This window comes from Lithobates pipiens, unplaced genomic scaffold, assembly GCF_037356315.1.
Source record: "Lithobates pipiens isolate NorthernLeopardFrog02 unplaced genomic scaffold, aLitPip1_a1.2 Scaffold_3, whole genome shotgun sequence".
NCBI classification, from domain to species: domain Eukaryota; kingdom Metazoa; phylum Chordata; class Amphibia; order Anura; family Ranidae; genus Lithobates; species Lithobates pipiens.
This window is the reverse complement of record NW_027507790.1, coordinates 259,903,844-259,926,403: the sequence shown is the minus strand read 5'-3', so window position 1 is coordinate 259,926,403 and position 22,560 is coordinate 259,903,844. Positions and strand designations below refer to the sequence as shown.

The window sequence follows — 22,560 nt, the reverse complement described above, 5'->3', positions numbered from 1 at the left end:
GGACAGAGATTTATCTTCCAACAAGACAATGATCCCAAACATACAGCAAAATCTACAAAGGAATGGTTCACAAATAAACGTATCCAGGTGTTAGAATGGCCAAGTCAAAGTCCAGACCTGAATCCAATCGAGAATCTGTGGAAAGAGCTGAAAACTGCTGTTCACAAACGCTCTCCATCCAACCTCACTGAGCTCGAGCTGTTTTGCAAGGAAGAATGGGCAAGAATTTCAGTCTCTCGATGTGCAAAACTGATAGAGACATACCCCAAGCGACTTGCAGCTGTAATCGCAGCAAAAGGTGGCTCTACAAAGTACTAACGCAAGGGGGCCGAATCATTTTGCACGCCCCACTTTTCATTTTTTTAGTTAAAAAAGTTTCAAAAATCCAATAGATTTCGTTCCACTTCACAATTGTGTCCCACTTGTTGGTGATACTTCACAAAAAAATAAAATTTTATATCTTTATGTTTGAAGCCTGAAATGTGGCAAAAGGTTGAAAATTTCAAGGGGGCCGAATACTTTCGCAAGGCACTGTACCTTTTTAATGTTTGTCACACATTCGCATGATCGTTTTCACTAATTGTCACCTAATATTTCAGCTGTTTCCCCATAGTTTATTCATAGAGCAGCTATAATGTTCATGCATATATGAATACACATGAAGGAGATTGAGCTGCAATTATTCCTAATTACTATGTAATGAAGCATGAATGATGGGTAATGAGAGCCATCTATTTCTACCAATACTGATATGGGGCAATGGAGCAGGGAAGGCGCTTTGTCTTCAGCAGTGCAGATATAATAACGCTTTGTCTATAACTGTCACTGGTTATGGATTGGTACCTCCCCAGCCATGCTTTATTAATTTTCAGACCGGTGACTCCCCACCCATCCCTCATCTAACAATGGTGAGATTAACCTTCAATCAGATTACTTTTTTTTCGTATATATTAACATTACATGGAGGCCTGGATAGAAAAAAAAAGTTTGTTGAGGGTCAAGAGCAATTTACTTTCATGCTGGCCCAGTGTGTTAAAGCAGAATGCTAGAAGAAAAATAAAATAATAATTCAGGATCTTTATTCTATATCCCATGTATATCCTACTTTAGTGCAAGCACCCTCTCCATACACAATTTCAACCCATCTGATGGGTAACCAAAGGAAAACATGGCTGCCAACGTTCTGCTTTCTTGGTCACTATCAGGCCCTCAGGTCTGGTACTTACCAGACCTGAGGGCCTGGTGGTGACCAAGAAAGCAGAACTTTGGCAGCCATGTTTTCCTTTGGTTGGAAAATGTGTCGGCATCCCCATGTTTCCTCCTCCTGTAATCTTGTGAAGTGAAGCTGTAGAGCCCCAGTTGGCTCCTACTGCTAGCCGCCTCTCTCCCAGGCTGAATCTTGCTTTAGATGGAATCACATGATACTTATGTAAAGACGGAATTAAAATTCCTTTTTTAGAAGTAAAAAACACATTCACAATCTTGTTAAAGTAAAAAAATTAGCAAAAAAAGAAAACACGACAGATGTAATAATAAAATAAAAAACCGTTGCGCTTAGTGCACAAAGAAAATAAAGTCATGTTAAATAATTTAAATAAATGAATAAAACAGCAGCACTCAAAAATGATCTGAATAGAAGATAATAAGCAAAACCAAAGTCTTGTTTTTTTGTTGCGCTGAAGTGGTGAAAGTCAATATCTAGTAACTATAACCAAACCGGTGAATATAAATGTGACCAATGTGCTGACCAATTAGAAAAGTCCATGCAAAGACCATAAAAATCCATGACCTAATGTGCAAAAGAAAAAAATACAGAACATCCAAGACAGCTCCAGTATTCCACCACCAGAAAGAGCACACTATAAGCTTGGAGACCTCTAAATCGAAGATCTGACTGCTCTCAAGGAATTGCCATATCCATTGGTAGGTGTCTGGAGAGCCCTGTTCTTAGCAAAGTCACCAAAGTATAATAAACAGCATAAGGGAAAAGAACAAAGGAGCTCACCATAGTGTAGTACAGTAGCCTCCAAACTGTGGCCGGGGGCCAGATGTGGGCCTTTGCTTGCCTTTATCTGGCCCTTGAGACACTATTCCTCCCACTGATACGAGACACTATTCTGCCAATTGACATCAACAATGGGGCTCTGTTTCTCTCACTGACACCTACAGTTCCTCCCAATGATACCAACAATGGGGAAATGTCCATTCCCAATGGACGCAGTCAGGCCCCCCTAAAGTCTGAAGGAGAATAAACTGGCCTTTTGTTTAGAAAGTTTGGAGACACCCTGGTGTAATATATAAAAATATGACTCTTTATTACCATACTTGGTACTCACAAGCCACTGCAAAAAGCAAAAGTGAGAACCACACAAGCGGCACTCCAACAAGCATGTGCAATGACGTCAGTGCTTGCTCGGCCATACACATCCGTTATAAAGGACGTCTTCTCATCTGGTTTTGCTGGTGTATTTATGATGTAATGTGTAGGGCGGAGCTAGCGCTGATGTCATTGTGTAGCAAGTACGAATACCTAGCAGGTGTGCTGATGACTCTTGCCTTGGTTGTCATAGGCTAAGTCCAATAGCATCAAAACAAAGCACCTCAAAAGCCATGTAAGATATTTAAAAATATTTTTACAATGCTAAAATGGGAAATGATCGCTTGGTGCTTTTTACAGCCATGCCATATGCACATTTCAATAAAAAAAAAAACAGCACTGGAGTCAACAGTCACAAAATAACCCCCAGCATTGGTGTTGGCAATCGCAATCAAGGCCATTATCATTCAAGTCTGAAAGCTGGAGGTGCCTCTCCAGGCTCCAACACCATTGATCCCATCCGTAGCTCATACTAAGGGTTCTGGCTGGAAAGAGCTTGTCCCAGCTGAGTGCACTAAATCCAACAAGAAGTAGTCCTTAGTGCCGCACACCAACGCGCCCAACATTAGCTTAGATAAAAGCAGCCTCAGCCCAGATCCATCCAGGGCATGCCTTCAATGTGTTTCACCCATGAGCGGGGCGGAATGCAACAGTGCGTGTTGCCTGGATGGAGGTGGGCTTGAGGCTACTTTTACCTAAGTGACTGTCGGACTTGTTGGTGTGCGGCATTAGTGTCAGATATTGCACCATTTTTGTTGCCCATCTCTGGACTAATTTTTATGTTCTCCATACCGCTTTGTTACAAAACTGAGGCATGTTGGTAGTAGGAGGGTTATCTTGGGCTGGCCTTGAGGTTTTTTGTTTGCCAGTGTCCACTCCTGATTGTAAGGCATGTTGGTGTGCAGAGCTCTGGACTTTTTTTCTTGTCGGATTTAGGGCACTGAGATGAAAAGGCTCTCCCCAGTCAGCACCCTTACTGGCCGTATAACCAGAAGGTGAAAGACTTGTCTGTCCTTCAATTAACTCCAAAAAAGGATTTTAAGGTGAGCACAAAAAAGCTGTAGCTGGGGAGAGCCCATCCCAGCTAAGTGCACTAAATCCAACAAGGACAAAGTCCTGAGTGCCACACACCAAGAAGCCCAACAGTTACTTAGGTAAACGTAGCCTCAGCCCACCTCCATCCAGGCCAGTCCACCAATGCATTTCACGCTACGGGCGGGGCACAATGCATAAGCAAGTGTGACCTGAATGGGTGTTAGCTGAGGCTGCTTTTACTGAAGTGACTGTCGGGCTTGTTGGCTCAGGACTTTCTTCTTGTTGAACCTTCAACATTAGTGTCCGATATTGCACCATTTTTGTTGCCCATCTTAGGACTAATTTTTATGCTCTCCATACTTCTTTGTTGCAAAACTGAGGCATGTTAGTAGTAGTAGGATTATCCTGGGCTGTCCTTCATGTTTTTTTTGTTTGCCAGTGTCCACTCCTGACTGTCAGGGTTGTTGGTGTGTGACATTTAGGACTTTCTTCTCGTTAACCTTTCAGCATTTGAGTCAGATATTGCACCATTTTAGTTGCCCATCTCTGGACTAATTTTCATGCTCTCCATACTGCTTTGTTACAAAATGGAGGCATGTTGGTAGTAGGAAGGTTAACCTGGGCTGGCCTACAGGTTTGTTGTTTGCCAGGGTCCACTTCTGACTGTCGGGGTTGTTGGTGTGTGACATTTAGGACTTTCTTCTTGTTAAACTTTCAGAATTTGAGTCAGATATTGCACCATTTTAGTTGCCCATCTCTGGGCTATTTTTCATGCTCTCCATACTGCTTTGTTACAAAATGGAGGCATGTTGGTAGTAGGAGGGTTGACCTAGGCTGGCCTACAGGTTTTTTGTTTGCCAGTGTCCACTCCTGACTGTAAGGCATGTTTGTGTGCAGAGCTCTGGACTTTTTTCTTGTCAGATTTAAGGCACTGAGATGGGAAGGCTCTTCCCAGTCAGCCACCATTGCTGGCAGTATAACCAGAAGGTGAAAGACTTATCTGTCCTTCAAAGAACTCAAAAAAAAAAAAGGATTTTAAAGTGAGCACAAAAAAGTTGTAGCTGGGGAGAGCCCATCCCAGCTAAGTGAAATAAATCCAACAAGAAGAAATTCCCATGCTCCGCACACCAACAAGCCCAACAGTTATGTGGGTAAAAGCAGCCTCAGCCCACCTCCAACCAAGCCACTCCACCAATGCATTTCACCCTATGGGTGGGGCACAATGCATCAGCAAGTGTGGCCTCAATGGAGGTGGGCTAAGGCTGCTTTTACCTAAGTCACTGTTGGGCATGTTGGTGTGCGGGGCATGGGAATTTCTTGAATCTTCAGCATTAGCATCAGACACCATTTTTGTTGCCCATCTGTGGACTAATTTACATGTTGGTGTGTGGCGCTCACATAGTTACATAGTAGGGGAGGTCGAAAAAAGACACAAGTCCAACCTATGTGTGTGATTATATGTCAGTATTACATTGTATATCTCTGTATGTTGTGGTCGTTCAGGTGCTTATCTAATAGTTTCTTGAAACTATTGATTCTCCCCACTGAGACCACCGTCTGTGGAAGGGAATTCCACATTCTTGCTGCTCTTACAGTAAAGAACCCTCTACGTAGTTTAAGGTTAAACCTTTTTTCTTCTAATTTTAATGAGTGGTCACGTGTCTTGTTAAACTCCCTTCCACAAAAAAGTTTTCTCCCTATTGTGGGGTCATCAGTACGGTATTTATAAATTTAAATCATATCCTCTCTCAAGCGTCTCTTCTCCAGCAAGTTCAGTGCTCGCAACCTTTCCCCATAACTAATATCCTCCAGACCCTTTATTAGCTTAGTTGCTCTTCTTTGTACTCGCTCCATTTCCAGTACATCCTTCCTGAGGACTGGTGCCCAGAACTGGACAGGATACTCCAGGTGCGGCAGGACCAGAGTCTTGTAGAGCGGGAGAATTATCGTTTTATCTCTTTTTTTTCTTGTTGGATTCAGGGCAATGAGCCAGGAAGGCTTTCCCCAGTCAACACTCGTAGTGGCAGTATAACCAGAGAGTCAACGACCTCTCTGTCTTTCAATGAGCTCCAAGAAAAAGATTTTATGGTGAGCAGAAAAATTTTGTGTTTTCCTGAGTAGCAGCTTTAAGGAATTGTGTTGCATTGAAGTATGAACACTAAACTGATAGTAACGGAGGTGAAAACAGTCATTCCCTGTCAGCCCAATTTCCCACAAAGAGTTCTATAATAAAACAGCTGCAGACCTTCGGGGGTGTTTTTTTCCTCCCACAATCCTCCAGTTCAGCTTAGGAGAATGAAGCATTCCTTTTAATAAACTGTCACTGTACCGCACCTTCATGGATCTCCTGTGCTTAGCCTCCCACAAGCGCTTTATTGTTGACAGTGCTGTTTCTGCAAGAAAGCAAAGCCGCTCCCCTGTTATTTATAACAGAAAGTCCTGAAAAAAAAAAGACTCGCCATGTAATTGAGGCCCGCGTTCATTTTATTGCTGTAATTACACGAGCCGTGATAAAATAATTAGCTTTCTGGCCTTTTAAATATACCAAATGATACAATGGATAAAATCCAATAACACTTCATATTTTAATTATCTTAATAATTAATACCTTTCCTCGGCAGGCCTTGATGGCGCCTGACAGAGGGTCTGTTACGGTTATACTACCTCGGAAAGTTCAGCATGGCATGGCGCTGCGGGAGACGTCCAGGGTGGCGTATATGTGATATAGTATTGATCTCCTCTTGCTCATCAACCTGGTATCTAGTAAATGTACTCCTAGCTTGTAAAAGTGCCCTTGAGTCAAATAATTAGTTAATGATGTGCACATTAAAACCCTCAGCTTTTATAATAACTCAACCAGTTTAAAGAGACATTACTCTAATACTTGCCTCTCCAGCCCTGCTTTTTTATTACAGGTGCTTATATAGCGGCAGCACTTTATATATACACTATATTGTCAAAAGTATTGAGACTCCTGCCTTTACACACACATGAATTTAATGGCATTCCAGTCTTAGACCGTAGGGTTCAATATTGAGTTGGCCCACCCTTTGCAACTATAACAGCTTCAACTCTTCTGGGGAGGCTGTCCACAAGGTTTAGGAGTGTGCCTATGGGAATGTTTGACCATTCTTCCAGAAGAGCATTTGTGAGGTCAGGCACTGATGTTGCATGAGAAAGGCCTGGCTCACGGTCTCCACTCTAATTCATCCCAAAGGTGTTCTTTCAGGTTGAGGCCTGGACTCTGTGTGGGCCAGTCAACTTCCTACACCCCAAACTCGCTCATCCATGTCTTTATGGACCGTGCTTTGTGCACTGGTGCGCAGTCATGTTGGAACAGGAAGGGGCCATCCCCAAACTGTTCCCACAAAGTTGGGAACATGAAATTGTCCACAATATCTTGGTATGCTGACTCCTTAAAAGTTCCCTTCACTGGAACTAAGGGGCCAAACCCAACACCTGAAAAACAACCCCACACCATAATCCTACATCCAAAACTTCCTCATCCGCATCTTTATGGACCATCTCCAAACTGTTCCCACAAAGTTGGGAGCATGAAATTGACAAAAAATGTCTTGGTATGATGACACCTTAAGACTTCCCTTTACTGGAACTAAGAAGCCAAGCCCAATCCATAAAAAACAACCCCACACCATAACCCCCCCCCCCCCCCCCCCCTTTGCTAATTAATTTTGAACAGTGCACAAAACTAGGTCCATAAAGACACGGATGACTGAGTTTGGGGTGGAGGAACTTGACTGGCTTGATCTCAACCCAATAGAACACCTTTGGGATGGATTGGAGCGGGGACTGCGAGACAGGGTTTCTCGTCTAACATCAATGCCTGACCTCATAAATGCACTTCTGGAAGAATGGTCGAACATTCCCATAGACACACTCCTAAACCTTGTGGACAACCTTCTTGGAAGAGTTGAAGCTGTTATAGCTGTAAAGGGTGGGCCAACTCAATATTACGTTGTAGAAATTTGTGGTGAATACCGCGCTGTCAGAACAGCTGCTAGCACCGCAAGTGACAATTGCAAATAGTAAAGATTAAATAAAGGTGCAGCGCTAAATGCAAATGGGAAAGATACCAAATGATGATACTTTTATACTTATACTTATATAAATACACATTATATGTGAGAAAACAAATATAAAGTGCAAAGATTATCCACATGTGTAAAGAGAAAAATTAGAGCCCACTCTACAAAAAATTCAAGTTAAATCCACTAAATAAAGTCCAAAACAATAAGAAACTAAAAAGTCCAGTCTGTGAAAAAGATCTTGAACTGGAATTCAACCTCCAAATAAACACTTATAGTGCATGAAAAGTGATAAAGGAAGCCACCACTGATAACACTGAGGCTTACCAGAATGTATGGACTCAATAATGCATATGCCCCGTGAGTCGTTCAGACTTTGCGGTGACTGTACACCAATGGTTGGAAGACCTCCACATGTATGGATGTTGAAACACAGGAATATATTATAAACACACTCTCCTCCAGGGGACCCAAGTCACATGAAAAATGAGGATTCAAAGCGACGTCCCTTTTCTCTTCACCACACTAAACACCGATCCCCATGTAAACACATGTAAACACGTCATGCATAAGGCAAGCCCATTCACTTGAATTGGCTGTCCTTCCTGCAATAAATGCCCCATAGTAGCTCATTAACCTTTTCGGTTGTAGAGTTTTGCATGCTTTTTCACTGTACATTTTGGCTCATATTGAACGCATGGCAAAACGCCTCTGTTAATCGTGATTGGGTGTCAATAATAATTAGGCTGCATTCACCTCGGCGCATTTCCGAACACACGGCAACCTAAACAGAAAGCGCGTGCTACGTTGCACATTTTGGAAATGCACTGCAAACATGCATCAAGCTTACGTTGCCATAATGGCATGCTAACTGCAATTGGGGTGCAATTAAAAATTAGACTGTATTCCTATCTGCATGTTACCGAACGCATGGCAAACCGCACAGAAAACATATCCCCTACACTTAGGCGTGAATGGAATGTGCTTGGAAGGAGAATTTTTAGGCAGCAAGGATGACTAAGGAGGAGAGGTGAGGGTTAAAAAAAAAACCGCTGGTCTCATCAAAGCGCTTTGCATCTAATTTTGATGCAACGTCTGTGTTTTAAAATAGATGTCTATGGGGCTGAAATCGTACCTTGATGTAATAGTGGGCGCTGATGTGAACCTTGATGTAAGGGTGGACGCAGATGTGGACCTTGATGTAAGGGTGTATGCTGATGTGGAACCTGATGTACGGGTGCTCCCTGATGGGGCCCTTGATGTAAGGGTTGACTCTGATGGAAACATTGCTATAAGGGTGGACGCTGATGTGAACCTTAATGTAAAGGTGGACGCTGATGTGAACCTTGATATAAGAGTGGACGCTGATATTGACCTTGATGTAGGGGTGGACTCTGATGTGGACCCTGATGTAAGGGTGCTCCCTGATGGGGACATTGACGTAAGGGTGGACTCTGATGGTGACCTTGATGTTTTTTGGACTTTGATGGGGTCCTTGATGTAAGGGTGGACTCTGATGGGGTCCTTGATGTAAGGGTGGACTCTTATGGGGTCCTTGATGTAAGGGTACACTCTGATGGGGTCCTTGATGTAAGGGTACACTCTGATGGGGTCCTTGATGTAAGGGTACACTCTGATGGGGTCCTTGATGTAAGGGTACACTCTGATGTAGAGGAGGGCTTGATATAAGGATGGACTGTGATGGGTGGACCCTGATGTAGGGGGGAACTCTGATAGGGGACAGTCATGTAAGGTTCTGCTGGCTCAACTTTATCTAGAATTTCTTTGATTTGATTAACTGAAGTTCTTCCATGTTGTTCTGAATCATATTCAGAACAAAAGTTAATTTGTAAAATGTATTTATTTCTTTTTTTCCCCCGTCTCGCGAATATTTGTAAAATATGCAATGCGGTCCTCATACTGAAAAGTTGGGAGACCCCTGGTTTAGAAGATGTAAAAATATGAGCAATAGAAGGCTTTTTCTTTTTCTTGGTTATTTTAAGTGAATAACTAAGGAAGAAGCAATCTTCCTTTGCTGTCACTTACCAATCCCGATTCTTGATTACCTGCCATTAAAGAGAAAAGTGTTGAGCGACAGTTTTGTCTCCAGACGCGGTTCCTTAAACAGTTCTGTAATGAGAGAGATTAGGTAAAGATTGTTGAAATCCTCGGAAGTTTTCGGTTGCCGTGGAAACAGGAAAGGTATACAATTCTAGAGTTTTACTAGACCTGTCTGATTTATACTCGTAGTGTCAGAGCTAAAATAGCTTCGAGGGAGGCCTGCTGGGACCCAAATAAAGGAAAAAAGGGAAAAAATATGTTGCTATGCACTCCTATCACCGCACATCAATGTGATCGGATTAATTGGAATACCTGAATAACCATTTTGGGAATATTCCTGTATAGATGTTATTTTACGGTATATGGATTCCAGCTAACACTTTTTAAGCAGTTACAGCAACTGATTTTTATCTTTTTCTTTTTGGAATTAAGGCTTTTTACACAAATTAAATAAAGCTGTCCATTGTAAGCACCACTGTAATTGGTAAATGGTTTGTCTCAGCCTTCTAACTGCAGCTTTGGCTGGACAGCTTGCTCTGACTTACTGACCAGATCACCAGGTGAAAATAAGGGGGAAAAAAGGAAACTAATGCAGTCAAAACATTTATGAATTGGTAAGCTGCAATATAGCACTTTTATGTTTTTAGGTTTAATACCGCTTTACCTTCAAACAGTAGAACTTTAGGAAGAAGATGAAATTCCATGCTCCCAAGCAACATCCCAAGTATAGGAAGAGTTGGAAGCGGCTTCAGCCTAACTTCTCCCAGACCACACCCCCTTGACACATTTCAACCCCCATATGGCTTAGACATAAGACTAAGCCCTCGGGCGGGATAAAACGTGTTGGGAAACGGCCTGGGAGGAGTCTAACTGAAGCCGCTTTCATTTTTTTCTATACTTGGGATGTTGCTTTAGAGTGTGGTGAAAAGGTTTCTGATGAGGAAATGCAAGAAATGCAAAGAAAAGATAACGAGTTTCAGAGATGAATGCTGTCTCCTTCATCAGGGGTTTTTATAGGAAACTATCTATAGATGTTATATTTCTTGTGAGAACCCCTGATGAAGGAGACAGCATTCAGCTTGTTCATGTGGTAGTGCCGTCAAGGTTCCACCCCTAGGGGGTTCTCTTTGTTTCTTTAGAGTGTGGTGTTTCATCTTCCTCTTCCTATGTGTGTACATATAGCTGAGACAGGCTCTTTCCACTTTGGCACCTTTAATTATTGTGAGTCACTGGAACGGCACACAATGTTTACACGGTTCTTGGTTACAGTTGAGCTTTAAGATAAGATTCTTCTTTTAAGGGCTCCCTTACTCGCTTTATTTTAAAAAGCAAGTTCTGTTTGCACACAAAAACGTACCCATGCAAGGGTTTTTTCACATTCCTCTGCCACAACAAATACAATTTCAGCCTCCTAGCTTTCTTTTGCAGCAGCACTTCTCTGGCTATAGGGCCCTTTTCTGTTTTTTCCAGACAGTAATCAAACTCTCATACACATATTTAGTGTCGTGCAGCTCCTACCCTGACTCCTGGATGGAGTCGTCCTTTGTTCCCTCTGATGGAGCACTAAACTATTGCCTGCACCTATACCTAGGCTGCATTCACACCTGAATGTCTTGGAGGTTTTTTTCAGGCGTTTGCATGTTTTTGAGCATTTGTGTACAGCATTTTTTATTAAGCTTTTGCTTAACCTTGTGGATAATTTGACCAAAGCCTGGTCTGGGCAACTACAAACTTTCAAAGCACCCCTGAGATATCTGGTTCTTTATCGTTGGGTTCTGTGTTTGTTGTTACCATCGATATACCCGAAGTAGTGACTTGGTGCTGTTCCACTAAAAGGGTATAGCATTTTTAAAGCATTTTTGAGCTTTTTTTTTAATTAGCCAATAGAGAAAAATATCTCTTTCATCATTTGTTGCTATGTTTTTCAGACTTTTCATCTGATTTTATTTATTGTTATTTATTCTTCTTTTTTTATTTTTATTTTTTTTACATTTTTGTGATGGGTTAAGGGTTAGGAGTAATATTAGGGTTAAGGGTTGGGGCAAGGTTTTTTTTTTATTATTCTATTTTTATTATTCATTTTTTATTTATTCTTTATTTTCATTTAATTATTGCATTTGAGCAGAAAAACACTCAAAAACATAAGACAAAACACACTAAAACACTCAAAACTTTAAAATTGATATTCTCCATGCATTTCTGTGGAACAAAAAACACATAAAAAATGCACCAATCTACCCAATTCCAACTACAAGAAAAGCTCCAGAACTTTTTTGAGCTTCAGGTGACTTGTAGTGGAGATGTGAACCAAACTGTATAGCGAATAATAGATTTTTTTTTCTTCTCTAGCGTTTTGGAGCTTGAGGCTGGGTTCACACCACAGTATGGAGCAGCTCACAACAGGGTGTCCGGCAGCGTGATACCCATCACAACAAAAAGGAGGCTTACCGGAAAGCCAGTGACCTCCACGCCCCCCCCCCCCCTTACTCAGGGGGCACAAAGCGCTTGACTGGTTCTGTGATCCACTGAGAACGAAGTTCTGGACGTTTCACTCCAGTAGCCTTGGATAGTATACATCGGAAGCTTCAAAGCTGATCAGGGGTTGTTATTAGGAAACAGTCCCAGAAAGTATATGAAACAAAAGACTCCACATAGGGTGATATTGTCTCTCCTCTGCCACCAATTCCTGCAGTGTCTTCTTTCTACGTCCTGTGGAAAGTTCTGCCTGTACCTTGTTATTGTTTTCTTATTTTGTTTCTAGATGTTTACACATGTGAGAGGCTTTAAATAAAGTTTTTACCTTTTGTGTTTTTCAGGTATTCCAACTTGATTCTTAATCTTTTCTCACTGATGGTGGATGCCAACATCCCGGATATTGCACTAGAGCCGGACAAGACGGTGAAAAAGGTAGGAGGCAGTAAAACCAATTCAGGCTTAAAGTTTAACTCTAGGCAAAATGAAGGATGCCATCTGTTTGTTAAATACATATGGGGTGACTATAATACTCGCTGTGTTTTGCTTCTCCCCTCTGTTCAGTGGTTCTAAGCTTTTGCTTAACCTTGTGGATAATTTGACCAAAGCCTGGTCTGAGCAACTACAAACTTTCAAAGCACCCCTGAGATATCTGGTTCTTTATCGTTGGGTTCTGTGTTTGTTGTTACCATCTCAGCCCAATGTTGAGGTGTTCGAATAACCCCCAGTGGGTGGTAGGAGTGAAAAAGTAGTTTCCTGTAGACTCCAAAATCCAAATCACACAAAAAGGTTGTCCAAAGGGGTGATTTGTTAGTCATTGCCTCTTTTTCTAATAATCTTGATGTATTTGTCCCCTGAATGTATATGTTCACTTAAAGTTTATATTTCTGATGTTCTTATCCTACCCCTCCTGTATATCATCGATATACCTGAACCAGTGACTTGGTGTTGTTCAAGTGAATGGGTTCAAGGCTGACTTTTTAACCTTTTCTGTGTACAGTGACCCACAAAAAAATTACATGTGCCACTCAAAGCTCCTCCAGGTCCTCTTGCATGATAAACCACTATTAGTGCTGACAAGGATAGAACTCGTCCCAGCTCTAAACCACTAGTAGGGAAAATAAGTCTTAAAAGTCGCACATTACAGCAAAACCATGTAAGGCTTGTGCACGGGACGTTTTTACAACATCTCCTGAACGTTTTAACTTGACAGATAGTAACCCACGTTTAAAATGTCAGTTTTGCCGTGTTTAGCTGCAATTTGCCGCGTTTGCATTTAGAAGTGTTTGAAAAAAAAAAATGTTTTATTCATTTATATATTTTTTTCAAAATTGCCAAAAATGAAGCACACCTGAAAACAAAACGCGGCTAATTGCAAGTTACTGTGTTTAGCCATGTTTAGAAGCGTTTGGCGTTTGAAATGCCTCTAAACTCAACGTCTGGACTCATTTTTTTGCTTTCCAAAAAAGGCCTCTAAACCCAACTGCCTAGAAAAGACTATAAACGACCTTGTGTACATGTACTGATAAGATAACATAGAGGAGAGTATAGGAGCAGTTGAAAAAAATGCCCAACTGCTCCTAAACGTCCGTTTAGCATCAGCAGTGTACTTGAGACCTAAGGAGGTGTAGAACAGCCTCACCGCAGGCTCCAACCAGTCCAAACCTCCAACTCATTTTACTCCACCCTGGGAGAGAGTGAAATGTGTTGGGGGTGTGGCTTGGTTAGAGGCTGAGGCTGTTATACACCTCTTCACAGGATTTGTCTGTAATGTACGATTTTTAGGACTTCCTTTTTCTTCTAGATGTTTTGAGCTGGGACAAGTTCTGTCCTTGTTGGTACTCCTAGTGATTTGTCATGCAGGAAGACCTGGTGGAGCTTTGAACGGTACCTGTCATTTTTGTTGTGGGTCACTGTACATAGAAGAGGTGAACACTTTCAGTGAAAAATCAAGTCAATAGTTCAGGTATATCGATGATATACAGTAAGGGGTAGGCTACAGTGTGCGAATTTTAGCACTTCCTTTTTCCCTCTTCTATTTACAGGTCATCTACAATGGGAGGTTGTGGTGATCCCATAGCACAGCCATGTTTCTGTGCCATAGCATTGAACCAAATCCGGTTCAGGTTACAGCTAAAAAACAACAAATCGAATATCTTTTTGTTTGCATTATTTATTTATTTTTTCTATTTTTAAATGAAGACTCACATTCTGTCGTGCGCTATCATTATCATTCTGACCTAAATGACTGAATATACACAACAAATCCCCGGCTGTGTTATGTAGGGGCCTCTTTACATTCTATTATTTTCTAGTCGCTGTGTTCCATTGCTCAGGGCCTGGCGCTTAATATGCAGTCTGCTTCTTCCAGCTCGCCGTTTAATCTATGCTTCAAAAGGAAGTTCATGACTCTATTAATACTGGGGCCAGAATAGAAGCTGTTCATTTGGGTAAACAGATTATTAGAAGTCAGGCTAGACACTTTACATAGCTGTGAATAAAATGCGGTAATCAAGAACACCAACTGCTCCATGCTGTCTGCATTGTAAAGAGCTGCCGGGTAAGGGAGGTTAGAGGAGACAGGCTCTGGGATTAAAGGAGAACTATACTCCCTTTATTGTTTTTAAATGAACGTGTGAATAAGATCAACTTGCGGGACATTTCACATCAGCAAGTTTTAATAATTAAATGGCAGTAATTAACTGTATAGTTTATAATTATATATTTACTTGGGAGCAGCCTTATTTTCTCATTACATACTCACGTTCTACTTCCTTCTTAGTAGTGCTGCACAGTGCTTGTGCCTTACTGTCCTTCTATTTCAGTTTAAGGCTAAGGGCTCATTCATGCCACACAGCACGCATTATTGTGCACATAACGCATGTGCTGCCGTGCATTGTAGTTCATTGTTAAAGCGGTATTAACCATTTGCTTACTGGGCACTTAAACCCCCGTCCTCCCCAGACCATTTTTCAGCTTTCAGCGGTGTCGCACTTTAAATGACAATTGCGCGGTCGTGCAACACTGTACTCAAATGGCATTTTTATAATTTTTTTTCCCACAAATAGAGCTTTCTTTTGGTGGTATTTAATCACCACTTGGGTTTTTATTTTTTGCTAAACAAACAAAAAAAGACAGAAATTATTGAAAAAAAGGAAACAACATGTTTCATAGTTTGTTATAAAATTTTGCAAACGGGTAGTTTTTCTCCTTCATTGATATTCACTGATGAGGCTGCACTAATGGGCTTCACTGATGGGCACAGATAAGGCGACACTGATGGGCACAGATAAGGCGACACTGATGGGCACACATAAGGCGACACTGATGGGCACAGATAAGGCGACACTGATGGGCACCGATAAGGCGACACTGATGGGCACCGATAAGGCGACACTGATGGGCACCGATAAGGCGACACTGATGGGCACCGATAAGGCGACACTGATGGGCACCGATAAGGCGACACTGATGGGCATTGGGCACAGATAAGGCGACACCGATGGGCACAGATAAGGTGACACTGATGGGTGGCACTGATGAGCACTGATGGGTGGCACTGATGAGCACTGATGGGTGGCACTGATGAGCACTGTTAGGTAGTATTGATAGGCAGCACTGGTGATGAGGCACTAATTGGTGACATTCATAGGTGGCACTGTGGGCACTGATAAGTGACAATGTGGACACTGATGGGTGGTACTGTGGGCACAGAAGCCTCTGCTGAGGCTCTCCACGATCGGGACTGATATCCCTCTCACAGTCGCCGGTGACCTTCTTTTTTTTTTTTTCTCCTCGCGTTACCAGCGTGAGGATTAAAAAAAAGCTGATTAATGTGTCTGTTTATGTCACATGATCAGCTGTCATTGGCAGACAGCTGATCACGTGGTAAGGGGTCTGGATCGACCCCTTGCTCCGATCTGTAATCAGCCAAGTCTCATAGACTCGCTAATCACAGAGCGTGCCATGCGCGCCCTGCTGGGGCTGCGCTGCAGCCGTCTTTCGGCTATAGCGCGGACAGGAGGTGGTTAAAGTCCACTTTTTCATTTGTACCTACAAGCAAGCCTATAATAAAGTTTACCTGTAGGTACAGAGAATATCTCCTAAACGTGCACCGTTTAAAAGATTCACATTCGTAGCAGCCGGTGACGTCACAGATGCATGCGCACTGTGCTTTGTATAGACGGCACATTTGAGTGTGCCGTCCATTCAGAGCGATGTGCTGTGATCGGGACTCCAGTGCGTGGGAATGATGTCACCGTGGCCCGGCCATTCAAACGGCCAGAGTGTGCCAACCCAGAAAGAAAGACCGGGGGGGGGGGGGGGGGGTGGGAGATTGAATCTGTCAGCGGAGACAGCGTGCCGCTGGAGGGATCTGCTTTAAAGGTAAATCTGTCATAATGTGCATAAACCTGCAGGGGAACCATTTTCTGTAGACCTTGTGGCAGTGTATGGGCAAGTGAGGTCCAATTCAAGGAAAAAATATTTACTATTGAAGAATTTAAAAGCATGGGAGACATATTTGATGCCCCTTAAATTTGGAATATTGTGGGATATTTACAGAGCAAGGCTTAGCCAGATGCCGGTCCAGGGATCCGGGTCGATCCTGACCATGTGGTCACGATCCTGGACCGCCTCTGTGACATGACAGAACAAACTGCACTCCTGTGATCCACAAATGAGCTTTGGCTGTACTTCTCCTTTAAAGCTGAACTCCAGCTTTTCACACACTTTACATAATTAGTTTAGGCCAAGCTGGCACAAATGAACTATGTCCCTCACTAACATGTAGAGTCTATCACACTAGACTCTATCACAGCGGCCCTCAGCCATTCAGAGAAAGCGATGTATTCTATCAATGAATAAAAAGCTTTCTCTGGTTGGCTGAGTCAGAGAGGCACCATGATGATGTCACAACCTCTAACTCAGCCAATCAGAGGAAGCATTGTATTTATTGCTGGACTACCTCGCTTTCTCTGAATGGCTGAGCGCCGCTGTGATAGACTCTACTGGGTATGAGGGTATGAGACATGAAGTTCCCGACTCAAACCCAGAATGTTGTATGTGGCCTCGGCTACACACAGTTTATACTGCATGCCCAGCGGCCTCACATGTTAATTTAGGCCAAGCTAGCCCAAACTAACTAAATGTAAAGTGTATGAAAAGCTTGATTTCAGCTTTAAAGTAAGGGTGGGGATCCTGAGGAAGCGGGATCATTGCAAAACAAAGCGATCCATCATGCCAACTTGGAACTGCAAACACGTACTTGTTGCAGAAGATCAGATTTTTTTTAATGATGTTTTAATAAGGTTGTGGATTTTAAATTTATGGTGTTCCTTTTGTGGCACATTTAACCTCTTGCTGCCTGCCCATCGTCAAATGATGGAGGGGCAGTGCAGCTCTCGATCTGGGATGAGGTCATATGCTAGGACACGGTGCAACCCCGATCTCTGTAAAGAGCCGCGGGCGCAGCTGTTTAACCATGTGATCGCCTGTGTCCAATCACAGCCAGTCACATGTAAACACAGAGATACCGGTAATTGTCTCTCATCACCTCACACTGACAGAGTGTGTGGCGAGGAGAGCTGATCAGCAGCATCTCCTCCCAGGGGACATCAAGACATGTAATCGGGGCAGTGATCATCAGTGCCCTGATTACAATACCACGCCACCAGTGCCAGCAATCGGTGCCAACAAGTGCCATCAATAAGTGGCCATTAGTGACGCCAGTCAGTGCCGCCCATCATTGCTGCCCATCAATTTCCATTAGTGCCACCCATCAGCGCTTATAAGTGCGGCATGTTAGTGCCTCCTTGTCAGTGCTACCTAATCAGTGCCCATAAGTGCCGCCTCATCAGCGCACATCAGCAAAGGAGAAAAATTACTTATTTTGAAAATTTGCTGACATAAACTAATGCCCCATACACACAATCGAAAATTCGGCCATCAAAAGACCGTTGAGAGCTTTTGGTCGGAAAATGCAATCGTGTGCGCGCTCCATCGGACTTTTGCTGGCTGAATTCCCACCAGCAAAAGATTGAGAGCAGGTTCTCAATTTTTTGGTCGGAAAAAGTTTCGATTGGAAATTCCGATTGTCTGTAGCAATTCCGACGCGCAAAATTCCTACGCATGCTCGGAAGCATTGAACTTCATTTTCTCGGCTCATCGTTACATAGTTAGTAAGGTTGAATAAAGACACCAGTCCATCCAGTTCAACCTGAGTGTCTACAATTGTCCCTATCCCTGTACATTGCACACTCACATCAGTCCCTACCCTCAAGGAGCCCACAATCCAAGGTCCCCATTCATATTCTAGGGCCAATTTTGGACCGAATCCAATTAGCCTACCCGCATGTCTTTGGAGTGTGGGAGGAAACCGGAGTACCCGGAGGAAACCCACGCAGGCACAGGGAGAACGTGCAAACTCCAAGCAGGTAGTGTCCTGGTTGGGATTTGAACCAGTAACCCTTCTTACTGCTAGGTGAGAGTGCTAACCACTACACCACTGTCGTAGTGTTGTACGCTACTGCGTTCTTGACGGTTGAAAGTTCAGAGAACTTTTGTGTGACCATGTGTATGTAAGCCAAGCTTGAGTGGAATTCCGTCGAATAAAAGCATCCAAGATTTTTCTGACGGAAAATCCGCTCGTGTGTACGGGGCATAAGAAAAACTTTTTTTTATTTCATAATTTTCTGTCTTTTTTTTGTAAAAAATCAAAAAAAAACAGACGTTATTGAATACCAAAAAAAGAAAGCTCTATTTGTGTGAAGAAAATGATAACAATTTCACATGGTTACAGTGTAGCGTGTCCACGCAATTGTCATTCAAATTGTAACAGTGCTGAAAGCTCAAAATTGGCCCGGGCAGGAAGGGGGCGAGGAGTGCCCAGTAGGAAAGTGGTTTAAAGTCCCCAGTTTGCCTTCCCCACCTCTGATTGATGTGAGTTTGGAGAAAAGGATATTACTGGACTTAATGAAATATCACTGCTGTCATTCTACCGCCCACCAGGGGCTGCGCTCTAACAATGTGAAGCAGCCTTTACAGCAAGGGAAACTGCCATGTTGACCTCTCTGATCTGCATTTGCCATGGTGCTGCGCCCAGTTCGGGTTGAAAGCACAAGCAACTGTGACCGTTCTCATTCACGGCATGCCTTGCATGTAACTGTTTTGGGAAACGGTTAAATCGATGGGTTTCGGTTCCACTTGACATTTTGCCTGACGCTTCTAAAGTTTATCTGCACAGCCCAGCAATGATCTACAGATACATAACATCCAGTCTAGCTATATGCAGATATTTATCTGGAGTCATCTCCGGCCTGACTCATGAGTAATGAGATAATAGGTCTTCATGCCACAAGTCTCAGATCTTTATCGCTCACTGTACCTGTAAACAGCGGCTCCCTACAAAACATTATGCCAGCCGAAAAAAAACTCTTCCAGCAGAAAACAGCAATGCGAATCCCGCTGAATGCAGATGTCGCTGTGAAGCGGAGGTGAAAATAAGTGCAGATTTATGGGGAGCAAAGCAGTGACTCAAATCCTGGAGATCAGACCTGTTTGTATTCCCGTCCCCGGAGAAGTACCACTCGCTCAGGCAGTCGCTTGTTATCCGCTTGATTTATATCCCATCTTCCAGGCGATGTGTATGGAGCAGAAATGGCTCGCAGCTACTGCAACCCAATACAGACCCCCCCCCCCCCCCCAAAAAAAAATATTACCTTCATTTCATACTAGAAGACCGCCTTGCAGCACTGGGGCACCGGTTCATTTTCCTCTGTGACTGCAAGGACTGACTTCAGTAACTTTTGTGCAATTTTTGTTTGATGGCAAACTTAGATTATAAGATCCTCTGGTGCAAGGACTGACACGATTTGGCTTTGCAAAGGGGCATGCAAGAGCTTCAATGAAGCTTCAATGAAGATCAATGCTTCCGAGCATGCGTAGGAATTTTGCGCGTCGGAATTGCTACAGACGATCGGAATTTCCAATAGAAGCTTTTTCCGTCGGAAAAATTGAGAACCTGCTCTCAATCTTTTGCTGGGCGGGAATTCGGCCAGCAAAAGTCCGATGGAGCGTACACACGATTGCATTTTTCGACCAAAAGCTCTCATTGGTCTTTTGCTGGCCGAATTTTCGATCGTGTGTACGGGGCGTTAGTTTGTCAGCACATTTTCTAAATAAGTAATTTTTCTCCTTTGCTGATGTGCGCTGATGAGGCGGCACTAACGGGCACTGATTAGGTAGCACTAAGGAGGCACTAATATGCCGCACTTATGAGCACTGATGGGTGGCACTGGTGGGCACTGATGGAAATTGATGGGCAGCAATGATGGGCTGCACTGACTGGCATCACTAATGGCAACTGATTGATGGCACTTGTGGACAATGATTGCTGGCACTGGTGGCATGTTATTGTAATCAGGGCACTGAGGATCAGTGCCCTGAATTACATGTCTTGATGTCCCCTGGGACCTGGGAGGAGATGCCGCTGATCAGCTCTCCTCGCCACGCACTCTGTCAGTGTGAGGTGATGAGAGCCGATTACCGCCATCTCCGTGTTTACATGTAACTGGCTGTGATTGGACACAGGCGATCACATGGTTAGGTAATTTTTATCCTTTGCTGATGTGCGCTGATGAGGCCGCACTAATGGGCACTGATAAGGTGGCACTGATGAGGCACTAATATGCCGCACTTATGAGCACTGATGGGTGGCACTGGTGGGCACTGATGGAAATTGATGGGCGGCACTGACTGGCATCACTAATGGCCACTGATTGACAGCACTTGTGGGCACTGATTGCTGTCACTGATGTCGTGGTATTGTAATCAGGGCACTGATGATCACTGCCCCTCATCTACCAAAGAGGTCTAAGCAGTAAAGGGATTCTGCTGCAGTTGTGAGCCTGGTATGGATTTTTATAGGCGAATATTGGCTTTCTGATTAAAGCGACCAGGACGGCTCTAAAGCCGCTTGATCACTTTTAAAGTAGAAGAAAACCCATCCATTTACCAGTTTCAAAAAAAGTTTCATTTCCGGCATGTGCTGGAAATGTAACGCTCCCATTGGTTGGTTGTGCTCTCAACAAAACTGTCAATCTATCCAATGGCTGGTGTCATAACTGATCACATGTGCAGCATCATGACAGTTCCCAATATACTTATACTGTACAAAATAAGGTCTGTTGACATGGACCATAGGGTGAGTACATGGATTGAAAACTGCCTACAAGGGTAAGTTCAGAGGGTGGTGATAAATGGGGAGTACTCGGAATGGTCAGGGGTGGGTAGTGGGGTCCCCCAGGGTTCTGTGCTGGGATAAATCCTGTTTTTAATTTGTTCATAAATGACCTGGATGATTGGGTAAAAAGTTCAATCTCTGTATTTGCGGACCATACTAAGCTAAGCAGGGCAATAACTTGAGCGGCGGTCCTTGACAGCTCAGTTTTTTTTTTTGCTGGGATCGCACACTCGGCACAGAAGACTATGCCACCCATAGATGCATATGTGCAGCGTGCGAGTGGTAAAGCCCACACTCTTTGTCGAAACACATTTTGGCTTCGTGGGCAACAAGAGGTGAAACAACTCCAGTTGAAGGTTGCCTGTCTTGATCTCCTGTTAGTTAAAAAGCTTTGCCTGAATACCTCGTGGTTAGAAGGCCCGTCTGTTTTACGATGCTGCCTGAACACCTTCCGTCACCTTCATATTATACAACTCTCCTTCAGTGTCTTGTGCGCTGACTTTCTGCCTATTATTCAACTTCAGTAAAATTCCATTTGTCTTGACCTTCTGTACTCCAGTTAAATGTTGCTAGCTGTGACCCTCTGCCAGGTTTAAAGCTCAGCCTCAGGATTGCTGGTTGTCCTTCACCTTTGTCTGAACACCTCCTGTCTTGACCTTCATGTTATGCAAAGTCTTTGTCTTAAATGTCTTTTGCTTTCACCGTATGACTGTTTTAAAACTCTAGTTGATTATACACTATACCAAAAGTATTAGGACACCTGCCTTTACACGCACATGAACTTTAACGGCTTCTTAGTCAGTAGGGTTCAATATTGAGTTGTCCCACCCTTTTCAGCTATAACAGCTTCAACTCTTCTGGGAAGGCCGTCCACAAGGGAGTGTGTCTATGGGAATGTTTGACCATTCTTCCAGAAGAGCATTTGTGAGTCCAGGCACTGATGTTGGATGAGAAGGCTTGGCTCACAGTCTCTGCTCTAATTCATCCCAAAGGTGTTTTATCAGGTTGAGGTCAGGCCAGTCAAGTTCCTCCACCCCAAACTCGCTCATCCATGTCTTTATGGACCTTGCTTTGTGCACTGGTCCAAATCATTTGGTGGAGGGGGGGTTATGGTGTGGGTTTGCTTTTCATGTGTTGGGTTTGGCCCCTTAGTTCCACTGAAAGGAACTCTTTAAGGTGTCAGCATACCAAGACATTTTGGACAATTTCATGCTCCCAACTTTGTGGTAACAGTTTGGGGATGGTCCCTTCCTGTTCCAACATGCTTACACACCAGTGCACAAAGCAAGGTCCATAAAGACGTGGATAAGCGAGTATGGGGTGGAGGA

At 43.4% G+C, this 22,560-nt stretch overlaps 1 protein-coding gene across 2 annotated transcripts in view; it reads left to right on the top strand.

Annotated features, from left to right (window-relative positions):
• PIK3C3 (phosphatidylinositol 3-kinase catalytic subunit type 3) overlaps positions 1 to 22,560 on the top strand; it is a 352,843-nt gene that overhangs the window by 265,587 nt on the left and 64,696 nt on the right. For both annotated transcript variants that reach the window (XM_077463088.1, XM_077463087.1), the window contains one exon: positions 12,336 to 12,426. In XM_077463088.1, coding sequence (XP_077319214.1) covers positions 12,336 to 12,426 — 91 coding nt within the window. The remainder of the gene's footprint in view (positions 1 to 12,335; positions 12,427 to 22,560) is intronic.